We start from the raw sequence: 26104 nt of genomic DNA, 5'->3' as shown, positions 1-26104 counted from the left end.
GTGTTACGTACCCCGTAACTGGGTTGCCAAACCAGCAGAAATAGATCACTCAGTTGGAGTCTGGATTACTAGAACTAAGAAAGTTTTATTAAAGAAACAAGCAACACAGTACTCTAATCAAAAGGATAATGAATGCAACAGTTCAGCAATGATAAACACACCTGTGCACAGAATTTAGATAACAAGATTAATCAAGCTCTATCGTTGTCTATGGGTAAATGACCAGTTTCAAAGTGACACAAAGTCCAGTTCGATTTAGTTCAGTTCGCAGTAATCGTTGCCATGGCGATGGACGGGGGCGGGGAGGAGGAGAGAGAGCAAAACGAATGAATATTCAAAACAGCTTCCACACACAGACCTTCGCAGTCAGCTGTCGGGTGAGTCCTTTGTGATGTCATCTGAGGTCACCGACTGTGACCCCTCCGTTTCCAGATACGATCGTTTCCCTGCGCTGAACCTGGCACCCAGGCAAGGGTGGACACACACCAGGTTCCCGCCGATTGTGCCTTTCCACCCTGTGCGTTTATGGCTTGATCCCGCCATCAGCCGTCCAAAAGCTTCCCACCGAATTGTGAGAGGCGCACCGCTTCCAGGGTCTCGTTACCTCGGGTGTCTTGTGTCCTGCCTTAGCGAACCTGTCCCTTTTTATCCCCCTGCTGGGGTATCGCCTGTCCATCACTTCAAACAGTTCAGGGTTCAAAGGGGGAGCCGCTCTAGACAGCTCTCTCTCCCGTCCCTTCATTACACATCTCCAAATGCTGCTCCATTGTCTTCTTTATCTCTCTCTCTCCCGAAGACAGGTGGCAGACCAACTGCTGATCACACAGGACAGCTAACATCTTATCTATGTGTATTCTTGTCACAGCAGTTATTTTGTAAATAACACTCTTCTTTGCATTTCTGGTTAGATACTAACTGCATTTCATTGGCTTTGTATCTGTACTCCGCACAATGACAATAAAGTTGAATCTAATCTAATCTAAACTAATCTCTGCTAGATATTTCTGCACTTGCTCCTATAGGGTCCAAAGGAACACCTTGGCAGGCTCTGGGGATTTATCCACCCTGACTTGCCTCAGGGTAGCAAACACCTCCTTCTCTGGAATCTGTACAGGGTCCATGAAGTTGATGCTGCTTCTCCTCACTTCTGTACACTCTGTCTCTGTCTCCATCTCCCAAGAAAACAGAGATGCAAATAATTTATTTAAGATCTCCCCCGCCTCTTTTGCCTCCACACATGGATTACCATTTCAGTCTCCCCCATCTGTTTTGGCTCCACACATGGATTACCATTCTTGGCTTCGAGAGGTCCAGTTTTGCCCCTTGCCATCCTTTTGATTCTCCTTCACCTTCTCTGCTAGGGCAACTTCATGCCTTCTTTTAGCCCTCCTGATTTCTTTCTTAAGTGTTCTCTTGCATTTCTTGTGCTCCATGAGGGCCTCATTTGTTCCTACCTGTCCATACCTGCTATGAACCTTCTTTTTTCTTTTAACCAGAGCCTCAATATCTCTTGAAAACCAAGGTTCCCCACACTTGTTATCTTTACCTTTTATTCTGATGGGCACGTACAAGCTTTGAACTCTCAAATTTCTTTTTTGAAGCCCTCCCACTTTCCAAGTACACCTTTGCCAGAAAACAGCTGGTCCCAATCCACACTTGTCAGATTATTTCTTATGCCATCAAAAATGGCCTTTCTCCAATTTAGAATCTCAACTTGCGGGCCAGACCTATCATTTTGCATATTTACTTTGAAACTAATGGCTTTGTGGTTACTGGATGCAAAGTGTTCCCCTACAGAAACTTCTGTCACCTGCCCAGTCTCATTCCCTAATAGCAGATCCAGTATTGCACTCTATAGGCCAGTGATTCTGACATCAATTGTGGGGAAGTTATTGGCAGGTATTCTAAGGGAACAGATATATGGGTATTTGAATAGACATGGACTGATTAATGATAGTCAGTGTGGCTTTATGCGTAGTTGGTCATGTCTAACCAGTCTTCGAGTTTTTCGAGGAAGCTACCAGGAAAGTGGATGAAGGCAAGGCAGTGGACATTGCCTACATGGACTTTAGTAAGCCATTTGACAGGGTCCTGCATGGGAGGCTGGTCAGGAAGGTTTTGTCGCTCGGCATTTAGGGTAAGGTAGTAAACTGGATTAGACACTGGCTTTATGGAAGAAGCCAGAGAGTGGTAGTAAAAGGTTGCCTCTCTGACTGGAAGCCTGTGACTAGTTGTGTGCCTCAGGGATCAGTACTGGGGCCTTTGTTGTTTGTCATCTATATCAATGACCTGGGTGACAACGTGGTAAACTAGATCAGCAAATTTGCAGGACGGCAAGCTTGGGAGTGTAGTAGACAGCGAGGAAGGCTATCATGGCTTGCAGAGGGATCTGCACCAGCTGGAAAAATAGGCTGAAAAGTGGCAGATGGAAATTAATGCAGACAAGTGCGAGGTTGTGTACTTTGGCAGAATCAACTAGAGTAGGTCTTACACAATGAATACTAGGGCACTGAGGAGGGTGGTAGAACAAAGGGATCTGGAAATACAGGTCCCTGATTCGTTGAAAATGGTATCACAGGTAGATAGGGTTGTAAAGAAAGCTTTTGGCACATTGGCCTTCTAAATCAATATATTGAGTACAGAAGTTGGGCTGTTATGTTGAAGATGTATGGTGAGGTCTATTTTGGAGTATTGTGTGCAGTTTTGATCAGCAGGAAAGATGTAAACAAGGTTGAAAGAGTGCAGGGAAAATTTACAAGGATGCTGCTGGATCTGAAGGACCTGAGTTACAAAGAGAGATTGAACTGGTTAGGACTTTATTCTTTAGAATGTAGAAGGTTGGGGGGAGACTTGATAGAAGTATACAAAATTATGAGGGGCTATAGACAGGGTAAATTAAAGCAAGCTTTTCCCACTGAGGTTGGGTGGGACTACAACCAGAGGTCATGGGTTAAGGGTGAAAGGTGAAAAGCTTAAGGGGAACATGAGAGGAAACTTCTTCCCTTGGGGCCATGAGAGTATGGAATTAGCTGCCTGCACCGGTGGTGCATGTGAGCTCAACTTAAACGTTTAAGAGAAGTTTGGATAGGTACATGGAAGGCCATGGTCCCTGTGCAGGTTGATGGGAGTAGACAGTTTAAATGGTTTCAGCATGGACTAGATGGGTTGAAGGGCCTGTTTCTGTCTGAAATCCTCTGTGACTGTATTCCAAGAGTGGTTGAGAAAATGTGCCTGTTTATTGGAGTTCGGCACAATGGCAGGTGACCTTTTCGAAGGATAGGTGAGTGATTTCCAATTGCAGAGTAATCTAGGGCTGTTTTAGAAATAGTTTGTCTGTTTAAGACAAAATGAGAGTTTACCTTCTCAAAAGCATGATAAAGCTAGAAATCTCTACCCCCAAGGAGGGGTGAGACTGAGTTGCTGAATGTTTGAGGCCAGAATGGACAGATTTTTGGCTAGCGGTGGAATGAGGGTTTTGCCGTAGGCCTCATTTAATTTATCCTTATTGCACATTGCCATCATTATCCATCACAGCTAACACTGAGCCAATGCAGATGACTAAGCCTTTGCTCTTCGTATCTGCAGCCCTGTCATCCAAGTCAATTATCGTGCAGTTCAGTTTCCACCATGCTGTACTGAACGCCAACACAAAGTCAGGCAGCATCGCTGACAACAGCACATTCCTTCCCAATGAGTTTAATGTATTCTGTGCATGTTTTGAACAGAAAGGGATTGGAATATCATCACCCATCCCGGCAGTCTCTAATCCACCTGAACTCACAGTCACTGTTGCGGACATAAGATCAGTTCTCTGGAGCGTTGACGTATAGAAAGCAATCGGCCTGACTGATATCCTTGGCTGTGTTCGTGGATCCTGTGGGGGTGGGTATTGGTATTTGCAGATATTTTTTAACCCGGCCTGCTTCAATCTGAGATACCCACCTGATAAAGAAGACCACTATTTTCCTGCTACCCAAGAAAAACAAAGTGATATGTCTTAATAACTTACTGTCCAATGACTTTGACATCCACTATCATAAAGTGCTTTGGGACAGACTGGTCTTAGCATGTATTAGCTTTAGACTCCCAGACAACCTTGGCTCATTATAATTTGCCTATAGTCTAAACAAGTCTACAGCAGATGTCATCTCCCTGATCCTGTGCTCCTCTCTACAGCATCTGGACAGTAAAGTCTTTTGTATTAGACTATTGTTCATTGACTGCAACTCTGCCTTCAATACTATAATTCCTAGCATCTTCAAACCCCCTAGAGCTGGACCTGAACGTATCCTTGACTTCCTGACCACAGATTGCTATAGGCAGTAACACCTCTGCCATGATTATTCTCAACACTGGTGCCTCACAAGGCTGCATCCTCAACCCTTTGTTTCTACTCCCTATACACTCACAACTGTGGGTGTTCACTCAGTGGAAGAACAAGCTGGACGAGGACAATTGATCTGAAACCATACCCATTTTTGCTCCGTGCTGTTGTTAATGTGATTTGGAGAAATGCTATTTTGTTTCACTATATTCATGTATGGTTGAATGATAGTTAAACTTGAACTTGTATGGCTGGGTTCTGCTCTAACTCCTCAAGTTTGCAGATGACACCTCCATAGTGGGCTGTATCTCATATAACGATGAGTCAGAGTACAGGAAAGATCTAGAGCACTCAGTGATGTGGTGTCTTCACAACAACCTTTCCCTCAATATCAGCAAAGCAAAATAATTACCCATCAGTCTCAGGAAGGGAGTGGGGCACTGCATATGCTGTGGTGCTGAGGTTGAGAGTTTCAAGTTCCATGGAGGCATTGATCGTGTGGATAGTCAGAGGCTTTTTCCCAGGGCTGAAATGGCTTGCATGAGAGGGCACAGTTTTAAGGTGCTTGGAAATAGGTACAGAGGAGATGTCGGGGTGAGTTTTTTACGCAGAGAGTGGTGAGTGCATGGAATGGGCTGCCGGCAACCATGGTGGAGGCGGATACGATAGGGTCTTTTAAGAGACTCCTGGACAGATACATGGAGCTCAGAAAAATAGAGGGCTATGGGTAACCCTAGGTAAGGACATTTTTGGCACAGCTCTGTGGGCCGAAGGGCCTGTATTGTGCTGTAGGTTTTCTATGTTTCTATCCTGGTCCAACACGTTGATAGCACAGCCAAGAAAGCTCACCAATGCCTCTACTTTCTCAGGAGGCCAAAGAAATTTGGCAATTCCTCTTTGACCCTCGCCAATTTTTATTCATGCACCAGAGGCAATACAACTTGCTATGGGAGCTGCTCTCCTGTGACCACAAAGAACTGCAGAGTCATGGACACCTGTCTCCATGGACTCACTCTACACTTCTCTACCTCAGTAAACTAGTCAGCATAATCGAAGAACAAAGAAGAGAATCTGTAGATGCTGGAAATCCAAGCAACACATCCAAGACCCTTCGGCAAGACTGAAGAGCCTTGGCCTGAAACGTCGACTGTACTCTTTTCCATAGACGCTGTCTAGCCTGCTGAGTTCCTTCAGCATTTAATCAAAGATCCCACTGACCCCGGACATTATCTTCTCTCCCCTCTCCCTGATCAGGCAGAAGATGCGAAAGCTTGAATGCATATACCATAAGACACAAGGACACATTCTATCTCAGTGTTATAGGACTACTAAATTGTTCCCTAGTACGATAAGATGAATTCTTGACCTCACAATCTACCTCGTTATGACTTGCACCTATCGTCTGCTAGCGCTGCTCTCCTCTCAGTAAAACTTTATTCTACACTCTTGCCTTGCACTACCTCAAAGCACTGTTATAAATAATGGATCTGATTGGATGGGTTTTCACTGCACCTTTGAACATGTTTCAATATTATACTAGTTTACTAAGAACAAAATAATTAGGATTAAAAATCATCTGGAGTGTTAACTCTAGATGCGTTCTCCATAAAATCTGCCCGAGCTATTGAGTAAACCAGTATTTCCTGCTTTTATTAATATAATAATTTCTCGCTAATATATTTATTTTCTATTTTTAACAAATGTAATTGCCCCAGCTATTATGTATCGCTATTCAAATAGAAGATTATTCACTGCCCGTACGTCATTACGCAAGTGCTTAGCCACGTGCTCACGCGCAATGCAAAGAAACTTAGCGAGACCCGAGACAACTGATCCGCTTTGTTATTGGATAGTTTAACTGCCACTCTAAAGCGGCGTGAGACTATCCCTTTCCCATTCGTTGGGAGGTTTTCGTGCCGCCTCCATTCCTTGCTCTGTGCGTGTCGTTTCATTCTATGATTGTCCGTTGCTCAGCGAAAGGCTCCGCCCACATGTCGAGCATGAACTTCGCAATAAACGTAATTAAAAATAAACGCGAGTCCATCCTTTTGGAAGTGCATGAGTATAGTAATTCGACCTGTCTCGTCTGTGTGGGAAGCAACATATTGTATTATAAAAGGAAAGTGGCAGAAGAAGTTTATTCAGAACTTACAATTGCTTTTGGTGGAGGGAAATGAGACAAAATTGCAGTGTACCTGCTTTCTTGAACAAGTTATGGACCTTGGTGGAAGATTCGGGCACGGATGATTTAATCTGCTGGAGTCGGGTAAGTAAAAATCTTGATGTTATAGATTGTGTACAAACCTTGTAAAACAGATAGACTTTTTAATCAACAGCTTATAATATCTGATTTTATTCATTGTTAGATAATGCACGGAAAGCGACGTGTTTTGAAGATAAAACATTTTTTAATGTAAACATGTTAATGGTGTTGGAATGACACTAAATATACCAGTGAATTATATATTGGCGGATAAGATTTTAGACTGTTAATTGTTCTTATGTAATCTCGGCCCTAGATTTTTTCCCCTTCACGTTTGTATTGCTCAACATTTACATTTATATATTGGAAAAAGTATACCGTTCCTCTAAAGCAGAAAATAACGGCAGGAAAATTTCTTCCTGGCAGTAGGAGGATGCAATAAGAAAAAAATATGTTCAGTTTTTGAAGCAAGTTCAATTTTATTCTTTACGAAGATGATTTTTTTCGGAATATTACCCGAAATTGCATCAGAATTTTATTATTCCTATCTTCGATTGAGATCACGAATCAACATTGCAAGTAGAACGTACAGCATGAATTCAGATAGAACATTTTCGTTTTTCTCTATTATTGGGGTGCACATCCGTTGCACGGTGCAGGTCTTTGGGTAGCTCCCAAACCTGTGTCGCACTTAAAATAAAACATTGTAAACTAATTCTTGTCGTGTGGCGTAGAAGGAATATAACTACGGTGAACATTGCGGAGTTTAGAAATACTTCGTTAAATTAGTCAGTTTTATTTATTTATTCTCGAATTGTTTGTCTTCCTCTGTCTACAACGAAGGTGTCACTTCCAAAAAAAACAAACGGACCGTCTGGGGTGAAGGTCCCTTTTTCCACGTGGGCGCTGCCTCCTGTCACGCCCCCTATTTCTGATTGGCTGCTGCGTTGCTGCTGCTGTGTGCTGATTAGACGTCAGGTATTTTTAGAACCATACGTGCTCCCCGTGTGGGAGCGCTGATTGGTTGTCGTGCGATGGCTCAGGCATCATGCAGAGCACGTGTGTGGCGGGGCAGCGCCCCTCGTTTCGGAAGGGAGGTGATGGAGTTTGTGACTTGTATTTCAAAACTATATCTGAAAAGAACAACTCATTGCAAAACCTTTTCTACATTCCCAATGTTATTTGGTTCGTGCATTCAATAGTATTAACACTTCTATTTAGGCCGAAACACCAGAAGCGACTCGTGGGCCCCTGAGGTGATACACCCTCTCAGTGTTTGAGGGATTTCCCCACCAGGTTCAGCCGCTTCATCTGTTGGAGTGCAAGGACCCGAGTTTCATACAGCCTTTGCGTTGGCTGCATTAATCTACAGTGCATCTCAGCGCTTACTCTTGTAGCCTGGAGAATACCGGTCGGCAGTATTCCCTTACCGACATCTCGTTGCGCTGCAAGGTCAACAAGTTTCAAGTATTTGCTTTATATATCCTTGGACGTCGTTATAATTGCAATTGAATGATTTAACTGGGCGTCATTACTTCGGTGGATCTGAGACTGGATAAAAGGCAGGTGTTTGGAAGGTCCAGGCCGAGACCCTTGGTTAGTCCTGACGAAGGGTCTCAGCCTAAAACGTCGACTGTATCTCTTCCTAGAGATGCTGCCTGGCCTGCTGCGTTCACCAGCAACTTTGATGTGTATTGCTTGAATTTCCAGCATCTGCAGAATTCCTGTTGTTTGTGTTTGGAAGGTGAAAGGTTTGCAGGCGATGGAAATCAGAATTCTTCATATAAACAAAGTTGCAAAGAAAGCACGACAGCGCTTCTTTGGCATTGAATCAAAAACTTGGCATACTTCTATAGATATGATGGGAAGTGTTCTCCATTATGGCCTGGTATGGGAACACCAATACCCACAGAATCCTACAGTGGGTAGGTAGTGGGTTTGGCCCAGTGAATCACGGGTAACCCCCCCCCCCCACTGTTACGCACATCTACATGAAATGTTGCCATAGAAAAGCAGCATCCATCATCAAAGATCCTCACCACCCAGGCCATGCTCTTTTCTCGCTGCTGCCATCAGGTAGAAGATACAAGTGCCTCAGGACTTGCACTACCAGGTTCAAGAACAGTTATTAACCCCCCAACCATCAGTCTCTTGGGATAACTACACTCATGCTCAGACATCCCACCCTGCAAAAACTCATTTCAGGGAGCTAACACCACCACCCCTGCAACCCCATATCTCCCTTTCCCCCCAGACAACCTCCAAGGGTGTATGTATATAGAACATTTGATTATATGATATCATGAAGTTTTTTTTAATTTATTACAACTTTAAGCAAGTCTACAGGGAGTTTGGCCTCATCATGTAGGACATCAATAGAGTGGCTCCTCAGCAGCTAGCCAGCTAGTTTAAATAAAGTTAGCTATGCTAATGAACAAATGACAGCTGTTAAACTCACTTCAACATGTCTTTTACAGTCATTTAACCCACCATGGACAATAGGAAAGTCACTGTTGCAAACAGTGCAGCGAGCAATACTGTCATTATTTTTGACCCCAATTAGGCAGGGGTACACTTTAGTGAAGTCTGGGGTGAAGTATGGTTTTTTTTTTGGAATATTCTGCCATGGCACTGCAGGACACTAATATATATATATCTCACTCAAAAAAAATCGATTTCTGGGATATTGTATAATATGCAGGCATCAGGGAGCCGCTATCAATATGCGGGAGACTCCCGGAACTTCCAGGAGAGGTGGGATGTCTGCATTTCTGTGACCTCCTCCCTCACTACCATTCAGGGCCCCAAACAGTCCTTACAGGTGAGGACTGTTTATGAACTCATCAGAGTCATTTAATATATCCAATGATCCTGGTGCTCCTTCCCCCTTGTCCTACCTTTTATTCAGCTTCTGCCTTCTTCCATTCCATTCCTGATCAACTGGTCATTTCCTCCATTGATGTTGCTTGGCTTTCTGAGTTCCTTCAGCATTTTTGTGTTGAACCATTTCCCCAATCTTTCCTCACAGCCTTACACCTTCACTCTCTACAAGCATTTAGAACATTCAAAGTGGATAACGAATTTGCTTCCTCCATCCTTTTGGGCAGTGTTCCTCATGGTATAAAACATTTTCCCCTCACAAATCTTCAATTTTGTTACACAGTAATCTTAATTCTGTGTCTTCTGGTTATTGATAACCCAGCCAGTGGAAAGAATTTTTTCAGAACCTTTCATGAATCTAAACAACTCTATAAAATATCCTCTTAACCTCTGCATGGAGAACATCCCCAAATGTGTTGATTTTTCAACCACGTTACATAGAAACATAGAAAATAGGTGCAGGAGTAGGCCATTTGGCCCTTCGAGCCTGCACCGCCATTCGGTATGATCATGGCTGATCATCCAACTCAGAACCCTGTACCAGCCTTCTCTCCATACCCCCTGATCCCTTTAGCCTCAAGGGCCATATCTAACTCCCTCTTAAATATAGCCAGTGAACTGGCCTCAACTGTCTCCTGTGGCAGAGAATTCCACAGATTCACCACTCTCTGTGTGAAGAAGTTTTTCCTAATCTCGGTCCTAAAAGGCTTCCCCTTTATCCTCAAACTATGACCCCTCATTCTGGACTTCCCCAACATCGGGAACAATCTTCCTGCGTCTAGCCTGTGCAATCCCTTTAGGATTTTATACGTTTCAATAAGGTCCCCCCTCAATCTTCTAAATTCCAACGAGTATAAGCCTAGTCGATCCAGTCTTTCATCATATGAAAGTCCTGCCATCCCAGGAATCAATCTGGTGAACCTTCCTTGTACTCCCTCTATGGCAAGAATGTCTTTCCTCAGATTAGGGGACCAAAACTGCACACAATACTCCAGGTGTGGTCTCACCAAGGCCTTGTACAACTATTTGTTACCGTTATAACAAACTTCCTCTGCTCTTTGTCAAGAACAGACCTGCTTCCTGGTGTACAGAACTGAATACATATTTCAATAAGATCCTTGTCAGTCTTTTATGAAAGTTCAGCACAAATTCTAGTTTTGAGCAACAAAGCCAAAGGAAGGCAAAGATCTCATTTACTTTTTTTTTTAAAAAAAGGAATGGCTTTTTCCAGCTTGTTCTGTTACCACTAAAGATAAGTGTAGATATAGCCCTAGATATCACTCCCCTCTGGATCACTTTTAAATTATTTCATTGAGTGCACATTGCCTTTTTTCCACCTCCTACTGCTTCTCTGCCCACATAAACAGCTACATACCTACCATTTCACCAATCTACGCTGTACAGGTCTGTCACCAATCCCAGGTGCCACTCCATTGCCCTTCACAAATTACATCCAAATGTGACCATTGTCCCCTAATACCATGGATTTAATTTTGATAAATGGGTGATATGATACATTACATACCAACCTTTGAAAGTCCTAATGTACACCATTCATACAATGTCCTCAATACCCAGTTTCTTTCCTGCATTGTGCTGTTAAAGTCTAAACTGATTAGTGTGCAACTCCATTCTTTCCCTAATGACCAAAATACTCCCATCTATTAATCCACTACAATCATGATTACAGATCTGTTTAAAAAACACCAAATCACCTTCAAACTTCAACCTCCTCATTTACCTTTTACAAAGCAAGGTATCATATAACTCATAAGCTATTTTTAAGAGTTAGTTACCTTCTCTTCATATTTTAACAATATCCACCATTCAAAATTTGACATTCACTAAGAACTTTCTCCTTCCTTGCTCAAGTCATCATGAAAACCAGTGGTATTTGCTTTAACTGAAAGAGATTCCTTCAATATTGGAACCCTCTGGAGAAATGATCTTTAAATTTCTAAGACCTGCTCTTTTCTATATGTTGCTTTTGGCTTCATGTTTTTGACAAGCAGAGGGCCTTGTGTACAACAAGTTTTGGTATCCCCCCCCCCCATACATCAAACAATCTAACCCACCTTTCCTGGCATGGGGTAATTTCAACCAAACTTCAATACTAAAGTCATATTAACAGACCAGTTGCAATTTGATCCCACTGAATCCCCTGAGGTGAGTTATCCTAGTTTTTTTGTGAACTTTCTTCTCACTCATAGAAAATACCAATTACAGAATCTTAAAATATGTCAGCAGAGAAGGCAATTTAGCTGACAAAAGCTGTTAAAAGAACTAAACAAGCGGAAAACATTAATCCTGTTAAACTCACCTCAACATGTCTTTTACAGTTATTTAACTCACCATGGGCAATAGAAAAGTCACTGTTGCAAACAGTGCAGCGAGCAACACTGTCATTATTCTTGACCCCTATTAGGCAGGGGTTCACTTTAGTGTAGCCTTGGGAGAAGTACGTTTTATGTTTTTTTTTGGAATACTCTGCCATGGTGCTGTAAGACACTAAACTGAACTGATGGAGAATGAAAGAGAGAGAGAGAGAGGTTGACTGTAAAGCCCACCCACAGAGCAAACTGATAGGTCTACTTAGCACAGAGAGCAATCAGGATTCGCTCTCTCGCTCTCTCTCATTGTATATAATTCGCGGGCGTCGGGGAGCCACTATCAATATATGGGAGACTCCCAGAGCTTCCTGGAGACATGGAATGTCTGTATTCTATTTCTGGTGTTCCCACAACCGATGGTCTTGCTTTAAAGGCTCTTTATCTTACTATTTTATGCTCGTTTATTGTTATTTATTTATATTTGCATTTGCAGTTTGCTTGCATTTTACAGTTACTGTTGCTGAGTGGGCCCAGAGAAAAAGAATCCCAGGGTTGTATGTGGTGATGTGTATGCGCTCTAATAATAGATTTTACTTTGAACTTTTTTTGAAATTAATAACAAAATAATGGAAATCTTCAGCTGGGCCAGAATTATCAGTGCAGAGAAAACAGTGATGTTTCAGGTTAATGACTTTGGAGTTCTTATGAAGGTCAACCACCCAGTGATATTAACTGACCTGAATATTTCGAGGATGAGAAATTTCCATCTTAGCAGGATATTATTTAAGGTTTCACAATTACACTTAAGGAAACTAACTTCTTAAAGTTACGAATTTTATTTCATGTTGAATTTAAATTCTTCGGCTGGCCAAATTTTAAAAAATGGGTGTGATAAGGAGATTTGATAAATAAACTTGTGTATATCTGTATAGTGCCTACGAGGAGTAAGGGGAAGTTCATAGCACCACGGTAGTGTAACAGTTAGCGTGATGCGTTCCAGAGTTTGGAATTCCGGCGCTGTCTATCCTTCCTGCGGAATGTGTGGGTTTTCCCTGGGTGTTCCATTTTCCTCCCACAGTACAAAGACTTATTGGGTAGGTTAACTGGTCATTGTAAATTGTCCCGTGATTGGATTAGGGTTAGTTGGGTATTGCTGGACGGCCTGGCTCATAGGGCCAGGAGTGCTTATTCCCTGCTGCATAAATTAATTAAAATGCAAAAGTGAGTTTGAGTAGGAGCAGAGAAGAGGCACAATGAGAGAAACGAGACAGCTAATAGGTGGAGGTGGGTATGGAAAGCTAAAGGCTGAGAAAAGGGTGAAGCTTCAATTGCTGTGCAGCCTGGTGATAAGAAAAACTGCACCCTCACTGTTAGTGATTTGATTGGGAAATTTCAGTTTGGGGGTGGATGGTCCAATTTCAAACATTCCATACTCCTCCTTTCAAATGGTTTCTGGTTTAAATTTGTGTAGTTGTTACTATTGTTTCCAGTAGTATTATTTTGTAATGTGTTGATTTATTAAACTACATATATGAATCATTTCATCTGACTACTCTGTCTACAGAAAAATACTGTAGTTCACTAGATACAGTTGTCCAATTAACTACCGTATTACTTTATTTAGAAAGAGGAGTGTTCCAGTGGTAAATTATGTTTCTTATTTAAACCTGGTCTCCTCAGAATGTCTTATTTTGTTTTATCTATAATTTTTCACACCAAACAAGCTCAGCATTCCAACTGTTTTTATGGCTCCTTTATGCTGTTTTATAGATACTAAATTGAATCCTCCAGCTGTTTGTTCAAATGTTAATATATATATAAACATATATAGCCGATTTCTCAGTTTCTTGACTGTTGGTTATCTTTCAAACAACCTGTGACTGTTCATTTATTGGTAGATGAAGAATTTATGTGTATTTTAGTTTGAATTTATGCCCATAATAGTGATATCATGGGAAACTTATTTCGTACAAGACTGGATGGGAAATTCCTTTAGCTATCAAACCGCAAATTGAAGACTAAAGTGAGAGGGATGCTTATCAGGAAGCTTTCACAAAGTCAATTTGAAGTGCAGTAACATTCAGGTAACTGGGCACACCTGGGACTTTGGTGTAGGGGTAGCAGATATTCTGGACAATTATATATTATTCCTATTCATATTTTTAGATGTTAGGCAGCGCAGTGGTGCAACTAATTAATACATTTCACAGCAAAGTAGTATAATATAATATAGGGAGCATGGGAACTGATACCCAAGTGAGTTTGAAGGGAACGGGACCATAGTAGGTTTAAAAAAAGATCACTTGGTGAGCTGGATGCTAACAAAAGTTTAAAAAAAAATACATTTACATCGAAACAACAATGAGTGAATTGCATCAAGTCAAATGACTGAGGATTGTGCTGGGGGCCGCCTGTAAGTATCGCCACACTTCCAGCACCAGCATAGCATGCCCACAACTCACTAACGCTCATCGTACGCTTTTGAAATGTGGGAGGGAACTCGAGCACCCGGTGGAAACGTAGCCGGTCGTGGGGAGAGTGTACAAACTCCTTACAGGCAGCGGTGGCAATTGTCTGATTGGCAATTGCTGGCGCCGTATAGCTTCACATTAACTGGGATGCTACCGTGCCGCAGTCAAATGTTCTCAAGTAGCGGATCATCGAAACGTTACTGCAGCTCAAACATTCAGCTACCTAGGTTACATGGTGACCACTGATCTTTAAAAAGGATGAAAAATGTCAGTGCTGGCATCAAAATGGCTGCTACAATCTTTGGCAGACAGACTGGTCAACAGAGAGCAACATCAGTGTCACTATCAAGATCATTGTGCTAGTGACGAAAGCTTACATACTTGGCATTCTCATCTATGCCATGGAAATATGGGCATCTTGGGCACCCCCAGAGCAAAAACTGATCAGTTTCCATCAGTACTGCTTACATTGCATATTTAAAATAAAATGGCAACCTAGAACTTCTTCAGTGGTGTTTCTTCAGTGCACAGATCTGACACATGCAGCACTCTTAGAGGGAAATGATTGCACTGGTTAGGCTGACTGAACAAATTGGCTGGTGGCCAGGTTCTCAAGGTCATGCTGTTCAAAGTCTTCATTGGGAACAAGAGCAACAGGATATCACGAGCTTCACAATAAGGTTAACTGCTAGAGAGATAGAAAGGTATTGGAATTAATCCTGAACAATAGGAAACCCTTGTAAATGATTGGAGTAAGTGGTGTTGTCTAAACAGGACGTCAAAGATCATGACACAACTTGGCCCCAATAAAGAGAAAAGAGTTGGAAAAAGCACATGGATTTTCAATTACCTAAGTATGCCAGATAAGCTTGCAGTCAGTAGTACAAACTGCAAATTTTGGACTGGCATGCTTCATCACAGAGGGAGATTGAAAATCTGGCTGAATGATGCCTCAACAACAGCCTCTCACTCAACGTCAGCAAAATCAAAGAGCTGATTATTAACTACATGTGGAGGAAACCAGAGGTCCGTGAGCCAGTCCTCATCGGGGATCAGAGGGGAGAGAGTCAGCAACTTTAAATTCCTTGGTGTTATTTCAGAGGACCTGTCCTGGGTCCAGCATGTAAGTGCCATTACATAGAAAGCACAGCAGAGGCTCTACTTTCTTAGAAGTTTGTGAGGATTTGGCATGTCATCTAAAACTTCGACAAATTTCTATACATGAGCAGTGGAGAGTATACTGACTGGTTGCATTACTTCTGGTATGAAAATGCTAATGCCCTTGAATGGAAAAGCCTACAAAAATTGTAGTGGGTGCAGCTCAGTCCATCAAAGGTAAAGCCCTCCCCATCATTGAGTACATCTACAAGGAGCACTGTTGCTGGAAAGCAGCATCCATCACCATCCAAACCATGGTCATGCTGTTGCCATCGGTGGTACAAGGAGGTACAGAGGTTGTAAATCCCATGCTACCAGGGTCAGGAAGTTATTACCCCTGAACCATCAGGTTCTTGAACCAGAGTGAATAACTTCATCCCACAACACTGAACCGATTCCAGAACCTATAGACTCACCCTTCATCTCATGTTCTCGATATTTGTTTATTATTTTGTTCTTTTTCTTTTTTGTATTTGCTCAGTTTGTTGTCTTTTGTGCAGTGGTTGGTTGTCCATCTTCGTTGTGCGCAGTTTTTCATTGATTCTGTTGTGTTTCTTTGTATTTACTGTGAATGCCTGCAAGAAAATAAATCTCAAGATAGTATATGGTGACATATATGTACTTTGATAATAAATTTACTTTGAAATATGGCAGACCATCTGAGAGCTGCAGTATTTCCTGTCTTCTGCAGCTTTATTAATTGTGATCTGGGTTGTACTGGGTGCCTGATATACACTAATTAAACGTAGATCCCTGACTTTCATGCTCTTGAAGGTTTGGATATTCTTTTTTGAATTGCCCTTTTTATGGAGAAGGTGATGATTTTGCTGCTTGAAACTGGTAATAAGGCCCATATGCCAGTGAGTTTAACAAATGCACTCAAAAACTTAAACAGTTGTACTGTGGAGAGCATTCTGACAGGCTGCATCACTGTCTGGTATGGAGGGGCTACTGCACAGGACCGAAAGAAGCTGCAGAAGGTTGTAAATCTAGTCAGCTCCATCTTGGGCACTAGCCTACAAAGTACCCAGGACATCTTTAGGGAGCGGTGTCTCAGAAAGGCAGCGTCCATTATTAAAGACCTCCAGCACCCAGGGCATGCCCTTTTCTCACTGTTACCATCAGGTAGGAGATACAGAAGCCTGAAGACACACTCTCAGCGATTCAGGAACAGTTTCTTCCCCTCTGCCATCCAATTCCTGAATGGACATTGAAGCTTTGGACACTATCTCACTTTTTAAAATATACAGTATTTCTGTTTTTGCAGATTAAAAAAAAATCTATTTAGTATACGTAATTGATTTACTTGTTTATTATGTATTTATTATTATCTTTTCTCTCTCTGCTGGATTATATATTTCATTGAACTGCTGCTAAGTTAACAAATATCATGTCACATGCTGGTGATAAACCTGATTCTGAGATGCTGATGGCCATATATCAAGAACATCTGACTTCACAATCTACTGCATCGATAGGCTGAACGTTGAACTGTGCCCATTTACGTTAATCATTAACTAAAAATGGCTGCTAAATGTGCTGTGTCTGTTAAATTTGTGCATTTAAGATACATGAAATAGTATTTGCAGATCTACTAGTTTGTTCAGATTCATTTATCACATGTAATTGTAACATGGTGAAATGTGCCATTACATAAACAGCCAACACAACCCAAGGAGGTGTCAGGGGCAGCCTGCAGGTGTCACCTCACATTTTAGCGCCAGCTTAGCTTGCCTGCAGTGTTCAGCAAAACAAAAACAAGCCGCAATCCCCTCTCTCACAGACAGGCCTCCAACTCTAGGGCAGGCTGCCTCTGGGCTTCCAGCCTCTAGTGGATTCAGGGACTTGCAGGCTTCGGGCCTCTGACTTCCCGAGACATTGTTTCTCTAAACTTGAAAAGCCCGAATAAGTGTTATTATTAACAAAGCAAGAAATAGGTAATATTATACTACATTCCAAATGCATGTATTGTGGATGCTGGAAATCTGAAGTAAAACAACATGCTGCAACATTTTGACATTCGTCCATGGACAGAAGAACATAGGATTAATCTGGTTTTAACAAAGAATAAGAAGGCTTGAGGGAGCCTACCATTCTTTCTACAATGACTGACTAACCACCTGAATGGTTTCATCATTTTTAAAAAGATTTAATGCTAGTTTAGGGTTTTGTTTCCACTATTGCACATGATAATCTGATGGAATCACTAACACCAAATAGAAAATTGAATCTTTTTAAAATCAAGGTTTATTTTTTATTCACAGGGCATGGGCCTCAATGCTATTGGCAGCATTTGTTATCCACCCCTAACTTGTTCTTCAACTGATTGCCTTGCTAGACCATTTTGGAAGAGGGAACTATATTTCTGTAGTCACATGCAGGCCTAAGTAAGGCCAACAGCAGATCATTCCTAATAATAAAACAGATGAGTTTTTATTATTTATTGTTTTAAAACAAATCAATTCAGCTTAAATTTTCAGCTGCCATGGCAAGATTAGAGTTCATCCTCTCAATCACGTCGTGGTTTTTGGATTGCTGGTATCTTAAATGCTACACTACTTTGGTCCTTATTGTAAGTTATTATTCCACATTCAGTATGCCTCAGTTCTGGGCTACTCTAGAGGATACAGCAGTGAGGTGCCATAGACTGTTCAAGCCATGTTCTTCAGTTTTTAGCAGAGGCCCAAAGATGTGCCACCTGTACTCATTCAGAAGGCTAGGTCCAAGGGGATCTGCTGTGCTCTGTGTGTGATTTCAGGTAGAGTGGCTGTGATCAAGCTTGCAGTTGTCATTATATTGTTAAGGATTGGACTGGTAAAATTATTGTTCAGACGATCACGTTTCTGAAGTGTTGTGGGAAAGAATTCAAAGTAATAATTATCATATGTTACAACAGGGAAAATAATTCTCTGCTGTGACGAGCATGGATCAAATGCTACATTAAAATAAAATCTCGTACTTGGCACTTCCCTGAATTTTGTGGGAATTCATAGGGAACAACTATATTATGAGCTCCAGTAATATAGGATCACATTTATAGAGTTGATCACCCTGTCAACAAGCCAACTGACTGGTTCTAAGTCAAATCAATTTCTACAGACCTTAGAGGGGTTAATACTAAATGACGTTTTTGAGCAAAGTTGGAGGACAGGGAGGTAATTGACCTCATTTATTTGGTCAAGAAAGTCATGAGACTATTAACTGAGCTGAGCAGAACAGAGGGTAGTGCAGAAGGGGATGGAGGGTGAGGATAGATAAGAGGAAGTGACTAATAATTGAAAGATTTCTCTGATGGGTCCCCATAAAGTCAAAGTACTGTGTCGATGAGGTAACACTGTGGGTGTGGAGGGAGACTTTCCATGTTAAAACAGACTAGCAAGACATATAACCATATAACAATTACAGCATGGAAACAGGCCATCTCGGCCCTTCTAGTCTGTGCCGATGGTCCATAATAAGTTAAAATGGGACTGACTAGCTGCTGACTCAATTGATTTTGAAACTACTGCCACCCAGTGATATTGTGGAAAACTGCATGCAATCAAAGATGGGGATTTGAGCCTGGACTTTATTTTCAATGTAATCCTGTTCAGTAGTCCTTTTTAATATGGGTAAGTATTACTGACTTTCGGCTGGCAGTTTCATAGGGAACTGTCGGCTGACACCTCATTCCTGACTTTCAGGAGAAAGTCAGGAATAAGTCGGAACATTCCATCTCCCACCTTGTACTGAGTCCGGTCACAAAGTACAAATACCCATTGGTGAAGGGCTGGAGGTACTTTTTATCTGTCTCTGCTTTGTATCTGGCATATGTAGCATGGAGAGATGGGGATGGTGTTCTGATTTTAAGACGATAGGACATGGGAGTAGAATTAGGCCATTTGGCGTATCAAGTCTGCTCCACCATGGAATCATGGCTGATCCTTTCTCCCCATCATCAGCCACACTCTCCACCCCTCTCCCTATAACCTTTTGATGCTGTGTCTAATCAAGAAGCTATCAAACTCTGCTTTAAATACACCCAAGGACCCAGTCTCCACAGCTGCCCGTGGTAACAAATTCCACAAATTCACCACCCTCTGGCTAAAGAAATTTCTCCGCATCTCTGTTTTAAGTGGACACCCCTCCATCCTGAGGCTGTTCCCTCTTGTCCTGGACTCCCCCACCATGGGAAATATTCTTTCCATATCTACTCTGTCTAGGCCTTTCAACATTCAAAAGGTTTCAATGAGATCCTCCCTCATCCGTCTAAATTCCAGCAAAGTACAGACCCAGAGCCATCTAGTGTTCCTCGTATGGTAACTGTTTCATTCCCGGAATCATTCTTGTTAACCTCCTCTGAACCCTGTCCAATGCCAGCACATCTTTTCTTGGATGAAGAGCCCAGAACGATGCTCAAGGTGAGACATCACCAGTGCCTTATAAAGCCTCAGCATCTCATCCCTGTAGGTATCCTGCCTGTTTCCTCAACACTAGCTGCCTGTCCACCAATCTTTGTATCATCTGCAAACTTAGCAACAAAGCCACCAATTCCATCATCTAAATCATTGATATACAGCATAAAAAGCAACGGTCCCAACACCGAACCCTGCAGAACACCACTAGTCACCGGCAGCCAACCAGAAAAGGATCCTTTTTTTTATTCCCACTCACTGCCTCCTACCAGTCAGCCAGTGCTCTGACCATGCCAGTAACTTTCCTGTAATACCATGGACTCTTAACTTGATAAGCAGCCTCATTTGTGACACCTTGTCAAAGGCCCTCTGAAAGTCCAAATATACAACATCCAGTGCATCCCCTTGTCTATCCTACTTGTAATCTCCTCAAAGGATTCCAACAGGTCCGTCAGGAAAGATTTTCTCTTAAGGAAATCATGCTGATGGGAAAGATAATTGTAGTTAAGTGGTTTGTCTTTATTTTGTTTAATCTTCCTGTTTGTAATTAACTTGTAGCACTTAGTGTTTCAATTTAATTATTAACATTTTTATTACTTCTATTTTATTGACTGTTTTTAACTATTTAATATTGAATGCCAGGGATCCTAAACTGATGCTTCTCCTTAACCAGATACAATTGTGATAGCACGCACAAGTTCACTAATTTCACCATCGTACTCTGAAAATGAAGTGTGATACTTTGTAGAAGTGACTTGCTGCAACATTGAACTTCTGTATTTTGTGAAAGTTTCTTTTTGCATTATGTCCATTTCACTTAATTTGCATATGTTTCTGAAGTCAAAGTTGAATTTATTGTCATAAGCATATACAAATTTAACAAAAGTTATACACAAACTTTACAAGAAAGAGCACAATTAGACCAAAATATGAAACCGTTGTAGTGCAAAGGCGTCATGGTGTTGCTAAACTGTAGTGATAAGGGTTGTGCAGGTTGGTTCAAGAAGGAAAGTAGCTGTTCCTGAACCTGCTGCTGTGGGGCTTCAGGCTTCTGTATTTCTTCCCCAAGGCTAGTTGCGAGAAGATGACATAGCTCTGATGGTGGGGATCTTGATGGATAATGCTTTCTAGACGTAGTGCCTTCTGTAGATGCTACCAATGGTAGTGGGGGATGTGCCTGAGATGTATGGGCAGAGTCCATTACTCTTTACAGCTTCTTACTGGTGAATTTGAATAGCTCTTGGTAAGTGGGCTTGCTCCAACAGTGTTTTGAACCAAGTTTTCAGTTACTTTAAGACTACAAAAATTGAAAAGGTAATGTACATTATATAAATGTGACAAATCGCATGAACCTTATAAGTTGGATTTTGTCCGCAGGATATAGTTTGCATGAAATTGATGTATCGTTCGATTAAATACACCAGGAACCAGATTTAAAAACAAAACACAGAAGAGCAGGAGCAGGCTGTTTCCTTTGGTGCACCTGCTTTACCAATGAAACTAATTCCACTTGCTGTCCAATTCCCTGTCTGATTTTCCTAAGGCACCAATACCATCTTCACAAAGTCCTTCAAATCTACAGCAGGATGAACCATTATTGGTCTGCTCTCCCAGACCAACATCCCCAGCACTGTATTGTTGATATTGCTCGTCGGCTTTGACTGTTTGGTTATGTCCTTTGTACGTTTTGCATCAGGCTTCTGTTCTAAGCCCCATCATGGCGCAAAAGCACTAAGATGAGGAAATGCTTCAAGGATATTCCAAAGTCCTCCTTACACAAATGTAGCATCGCCACTGCTGTGTAGGAATCCCAGCCTATGTCCTCTGGTAGTGCCATCCCTGATTGCCCTTCTCTATACAAGTCCCGAGTCCCTCCGTGGAAGCCCAGTGGAAACGGTGGAACAAGTGTGGCAGCTTTCAAACTGTCCACTAACATCTTGACTTCAATCTGTTCCCGTGGCTGAATGTATCATACCAAATTTTCTCTTCACTGCTGCTCTTTGGACAAATAGTTTGCTTATACTCATAACCACTCAGGTGTCTTTATGTATTCCATTGTGTATTATCTGAATTGAATCGCGTTCTAGCTTCCTTGCAGCACTTGTTATTCCAGTTGAGAGATCAGCACCTGGTGCTCTGTGCTCCAGGTCAGGTTCAGACTTTCATCAGGCAGCACGTCTCATTTTCTTCTCCCATCCACTCACTTAGATTCTGGTGGATAGCCAGTTGTTTATACTAACAAGCAGAAGTGCTTTATTTGTCAAACAACTTGCAGGTTTTCTCTGCAGTGCATTTATTCCACAGAAGCAGTATGTTACTGGCAAGTTTCCCTTCAAGACAGTTTATTAATAACTCAAGGAACAGTTGGCTACATGCTGCAATTATGAAACTAATACCAATCAGAATAGCATGCAGGCAACCTCCATGATATGGACGGCTGTGTTCTTAGGAAATTATCTGTATTGCAATTTCATATAATGCAAAACATTTCCTATTGAAGCCCAGATCACAAGTAGAGATGTGTTTCTGCAGCAGTAATGGTGTGTGCTTTGCTGTGGTGGTAGGGTACTTAAAAAGATTTACTTTGGAAACTGACAAGGCACTTCCTTAAGTGGCCCACAGTTGTGTTTAGAGATGCAGGCTAATGAAGATGCTTATCAACTCTCAGCCTTCAGTTTGAAAGGAAATACACACTTTAAAACACATATTAAATATAACTTAAGATAATTTAATGATGCTGCTCACAAAAATAGCAGTGGGAGTTTAGGTTTACAGCTTGCACTTAAAGTTGTTGGCCCTGATTCAGACATCTTGAGGGTAAATAATATGGAAAACTCCTGGGTGGGGGGGGGTGGATTTTATTTCCTAGTTGTTGATTTTGCTGTTCATTTTCTATATAAATGATATATGTATGGTCTTTCAGACATTAAAATGTATTATTTGCTGGTGATACAACTATATTTTGTAGTGGGGAACATCTGAAACAACTTTTAGATACAGTGGAGAAAGAACTAAAAATTGTAAAGAAATGGTTTGATACTAACAAATTATCACTGAATCTAAGTAAAACTAAATTCATAATATTTGGAAATCGTATATCAAACTCGTATAGTAAACTTAGAATAAATGATGAAATTGATAAGGTATCTGAAACAAAATTTTTAGGAGTGGTAATAGATAATTTATATGTGGTTTCCAGCTTAAATTATTATGGCAAAGCAAATTGTCAAAATCTATTGCAATACTGTACAAAGTGCAAGATTTCTTAAATCGGGGATCTTTGTATACTTTATACTGTTTACTTATAGTCCCATACATGACTTACTATGTAGAGGTATGGGGAAATACATACAAAACAAATACAAATTCAATTTTTCTGCTCCAAAAGAAAGTCATATGAATTGTATATAAGACAGTTATTATAAGCCAACCAATCCACTATTCATTCAACTAAACACTTTAAAATTCAGAGATATTGTAGATTTTAAAATAATACAAATTATGTATAAAGTAAAAAATGGACAGCTACCACAAAGAATCCAAAGGTTGTTTAAAATGAGAGAAAGTCAACATGATTTGAGAGGAACATGTATATTTCAAAAACAAAGGATAAGAACAAGTGTAAAAAATCATTGTATTTCAGTCAGAGCAGTGAATCTATGGAACAGTTGTAGTGAGAATTTGAAAACATGCACCACAACAAGTTTAAAAAATTATTTAAAAATAATTTACTGAACAAATATAAAATACATGATTTAAAATGAATGGGAGTAATGTAAATAAATGATACTTGGAATTGGATTTTGTGTTAAAAGATTATGAAATTTTTTGTTTTGATGTGATGATTGACGCCAAAGATGTTGTTGTATAAGTAAAAGGGGTAGGCGTAATAAATAAGCTGTAGCTTCAGTCTACACCCTTTCGGTCTGTTTTAAAGAATATCTATGTTTTTTTTGTTGTAATTTTGTCCTATGAAACCATCGTTGAAAATGATGGTTTTTGTTATGTTTGTACTGACCGAAATAAATTTCATTTCATTCCATTCATTCATTCATTCATTCACAGTTTGGATTTTGGGGCAGAATTTCAGATGAGGGTGAATTTCCATTATTCATATGGCTTTAATGTGAGATTGCCTGTGCATTATACAGTGTGTGACATAGTCAAATATAGATAGCGAAGAAACTTTGAACCTGAAACGCAGGACTTCCTCAGTTGAACTGAAGTGCCTTCCATGGGAACTGGATTTGGTATCTGTGAGGAGAAATGTTGTCTTGATGTGAGTTTGACTGATAACAACATCATCTATTCTTGCAGAATGGTACCTGTTTTCAAGTGTCAAACGAGCGGCGCTTTGCTAAAGAGATCCTTCCCTTGTACTTCAAACACAACAATATGGCAAGCTTTGTCAGACAACTCAACATGTGTAAGTACATTAGATCATGCTGGTGTTGGAATGGGCTGCAATGAAGACTAATATGTTTTTGATTAAAAACTGGAACAGTTTCCCTTATCCAGTGGAATTTGACTGGAACATTATGGGCCTAATGATGATAGTTCATGGAGGTTGATTCCATTGCTGTTGGCTTTATTCCAAGTGGTCAACAGTGCTGATAAGACTGCACTTATCAGAAGGCCATTGATATGAGTATTGGTCGTTCAGAAAGCTGGAATGGGTCAATGTGCTGAAGGAAGACATGAATACATGTTGGGATGTCACGTTCAGATGATCAAAGGATTATATTTGAGCAGCATTTAACTTGTGCATTTGATACAGAGAAAAGGAAAACAAAAGCTGTGCTGGATTTGGACAGTGGTTGAGAGTGAACAGCAGGGAAAACCAAGGATATAACAAAACAAAATTCAGGGGAGAATAAAGACAGGAGAATGGGCCAAATGCTAGCAAATGGGACTGTCTTGAGACATTTGGGCCCAAGGGCCTGTTTCTCTGCTCTGTGAGAGGACAAGAGTAAGACTTTAACCCTCAGATTCATCTGGCAGCATTAGCCTAAGGAAGACCATCTCTGGCGCCACCAAACGTGTGAATTCTGAGGTGCAAAACCTCTTGCTTGTTTGGATGCTGCATGATGTGTTACCCTGTTACAAATCAGTACCATGGAATAACAGTACCTCACATACAATTAAATGATTTAGCATTATCATTCTTAATTTGACTAAAGGGTTAGTAAAGTAAAAGAAAAGGGGTCCATTTTAATGAAACAGTCTAATGTGTATGTTGGAGCTCACACTTCCTTTCCGCTGGTCCTCCATCGATTTCCCCGGGTTTCATCGACTCCTGGCCCCACTTCACATCCACTCCTTTTTGGTGCCTACGACCTCTCCTTTCTGGCATCTTCTCTCCCCATTTTCTGCTGAACAAGAGATCCAGATCACCTCTGTCTCAGGCACGGGGGAAAAACACTCCCTTCATTGGACGGCGCACATTCCAAAGCCCCCGTTATCTCTAGCGGTAACCCAGACATTGCTGCTACAGAAAGACCATTACATTAGCAGTGAAACCTTTCCCAGGGTGTTACACTCTTCCCCCATCAAATTTAGTCATGTCTTCATGACACTGAGATAATTTGCCAACCCTTCATACAAAGCACAAAGTCCAACCCAGGTGTAAAAGGCAGTGACATAGCTCCCCAAAGGGGTAGGGGCCATACTTCGTTTCCCCGGTGCTACATAGGCCAGCCTATCCGGTGGTCTCCTGCTTCTCTGAGACCTCTGCTTCCAACCCACAGGTACTGGGGAGTCCCCGAAGTTGAATGACTCAGCGGTCAACTTTCCCCCAGTTGCAGAGGGTTTCCCCAAGCTTGTCTCGCCAGGACATTAGACATTGCTGTCACTGGGAGAAGATGCGCCAGGGGCATCCCTCGCTTGAAGGTGACCTCCCTTTTCACCATGTTCCTGACAATCACTGCCATCCTGTTCGCCTGTACAACCGAGGGCTTCTGCAGTTCGAGCCTCACCAGTACCCTAGCAGGAAATCCTGACTCCTCCTCGTGGTCTTCCAGAGCATCCACTAAGTGGGCCTTGCCCTCAGGCATTCTGGAAAATTTGGGGGTCCCCATCACTCTCGCTACTTCCCCAGTCTGTAACATGATTAGCTTTGACTGGATAAACCACACAGTCCCTCGTCTAAACTCGGTATTCGGCCCAATGCAGCCACGCACTTCCTCAAAAGCAGCTGGTAACACCGGGTGAACGGACAATGTTCTCAGGAAGCTCTCCCCAGCTTTCTCCTTGCAGTCTCCCATGAGCCTCCTCCCAACAGGAGTGTTGGTCCCCACAAGAATTGAAACGCCGCCCTTCTTAATGGGGTCTGGACAACTGTATCA

At 41.6% G+C, this 26104-nt stretch overlaps 1 protein-coding gene across 3 annotated transcripts in view; it reads left to right on the top strand.

Moving 5' to 3' along the window:
• Positions 1-6301: 6301 nt before the first annotated feature.
• LOC140204241 (heat shock factor protein 1-like) overlaps positions 6302-26104 on the top strand; it is a 47684-nt gene continuing 27881 nt past the window's right edge. For all 3 annotated transcript variants that reach the window (XM_072270789.1, XM_072270788.1, XM_072270787.1), the window contains exons 1-2: positions 6302-6590; positions 24078-24186. In XM_072270789.1, the coding sequence (XP_072126890.1) occupies positions 6498-6590; positions 24078-24186 (202 nt within the window). In that variant the 5' untranslated portion in view covers positions 6302-6497. The remainder of the gene's footprint in view (positions 6591-24077; positions 24187-26104) is intronic.

This window comes from Mobula birostris, chromosome 10 (genome assembly GCF_030028105.1).
Source record: "Mobula birostris isolate sMobBir1 chromosome 10, sMobBir1.hap1, whole genome shotgun sequence".
Taxonomy (NCBI): Eukaryota; Metazoa; Chordata; class Chondrichthyes; order Myliobatiformes; family Myliobatidae; genus Mobula; species Mobula birostris.
Note: the sequence above shows the minus strand (reverse complement) of the source record. Positions and strands in the feature narration are given on the sequence as shown.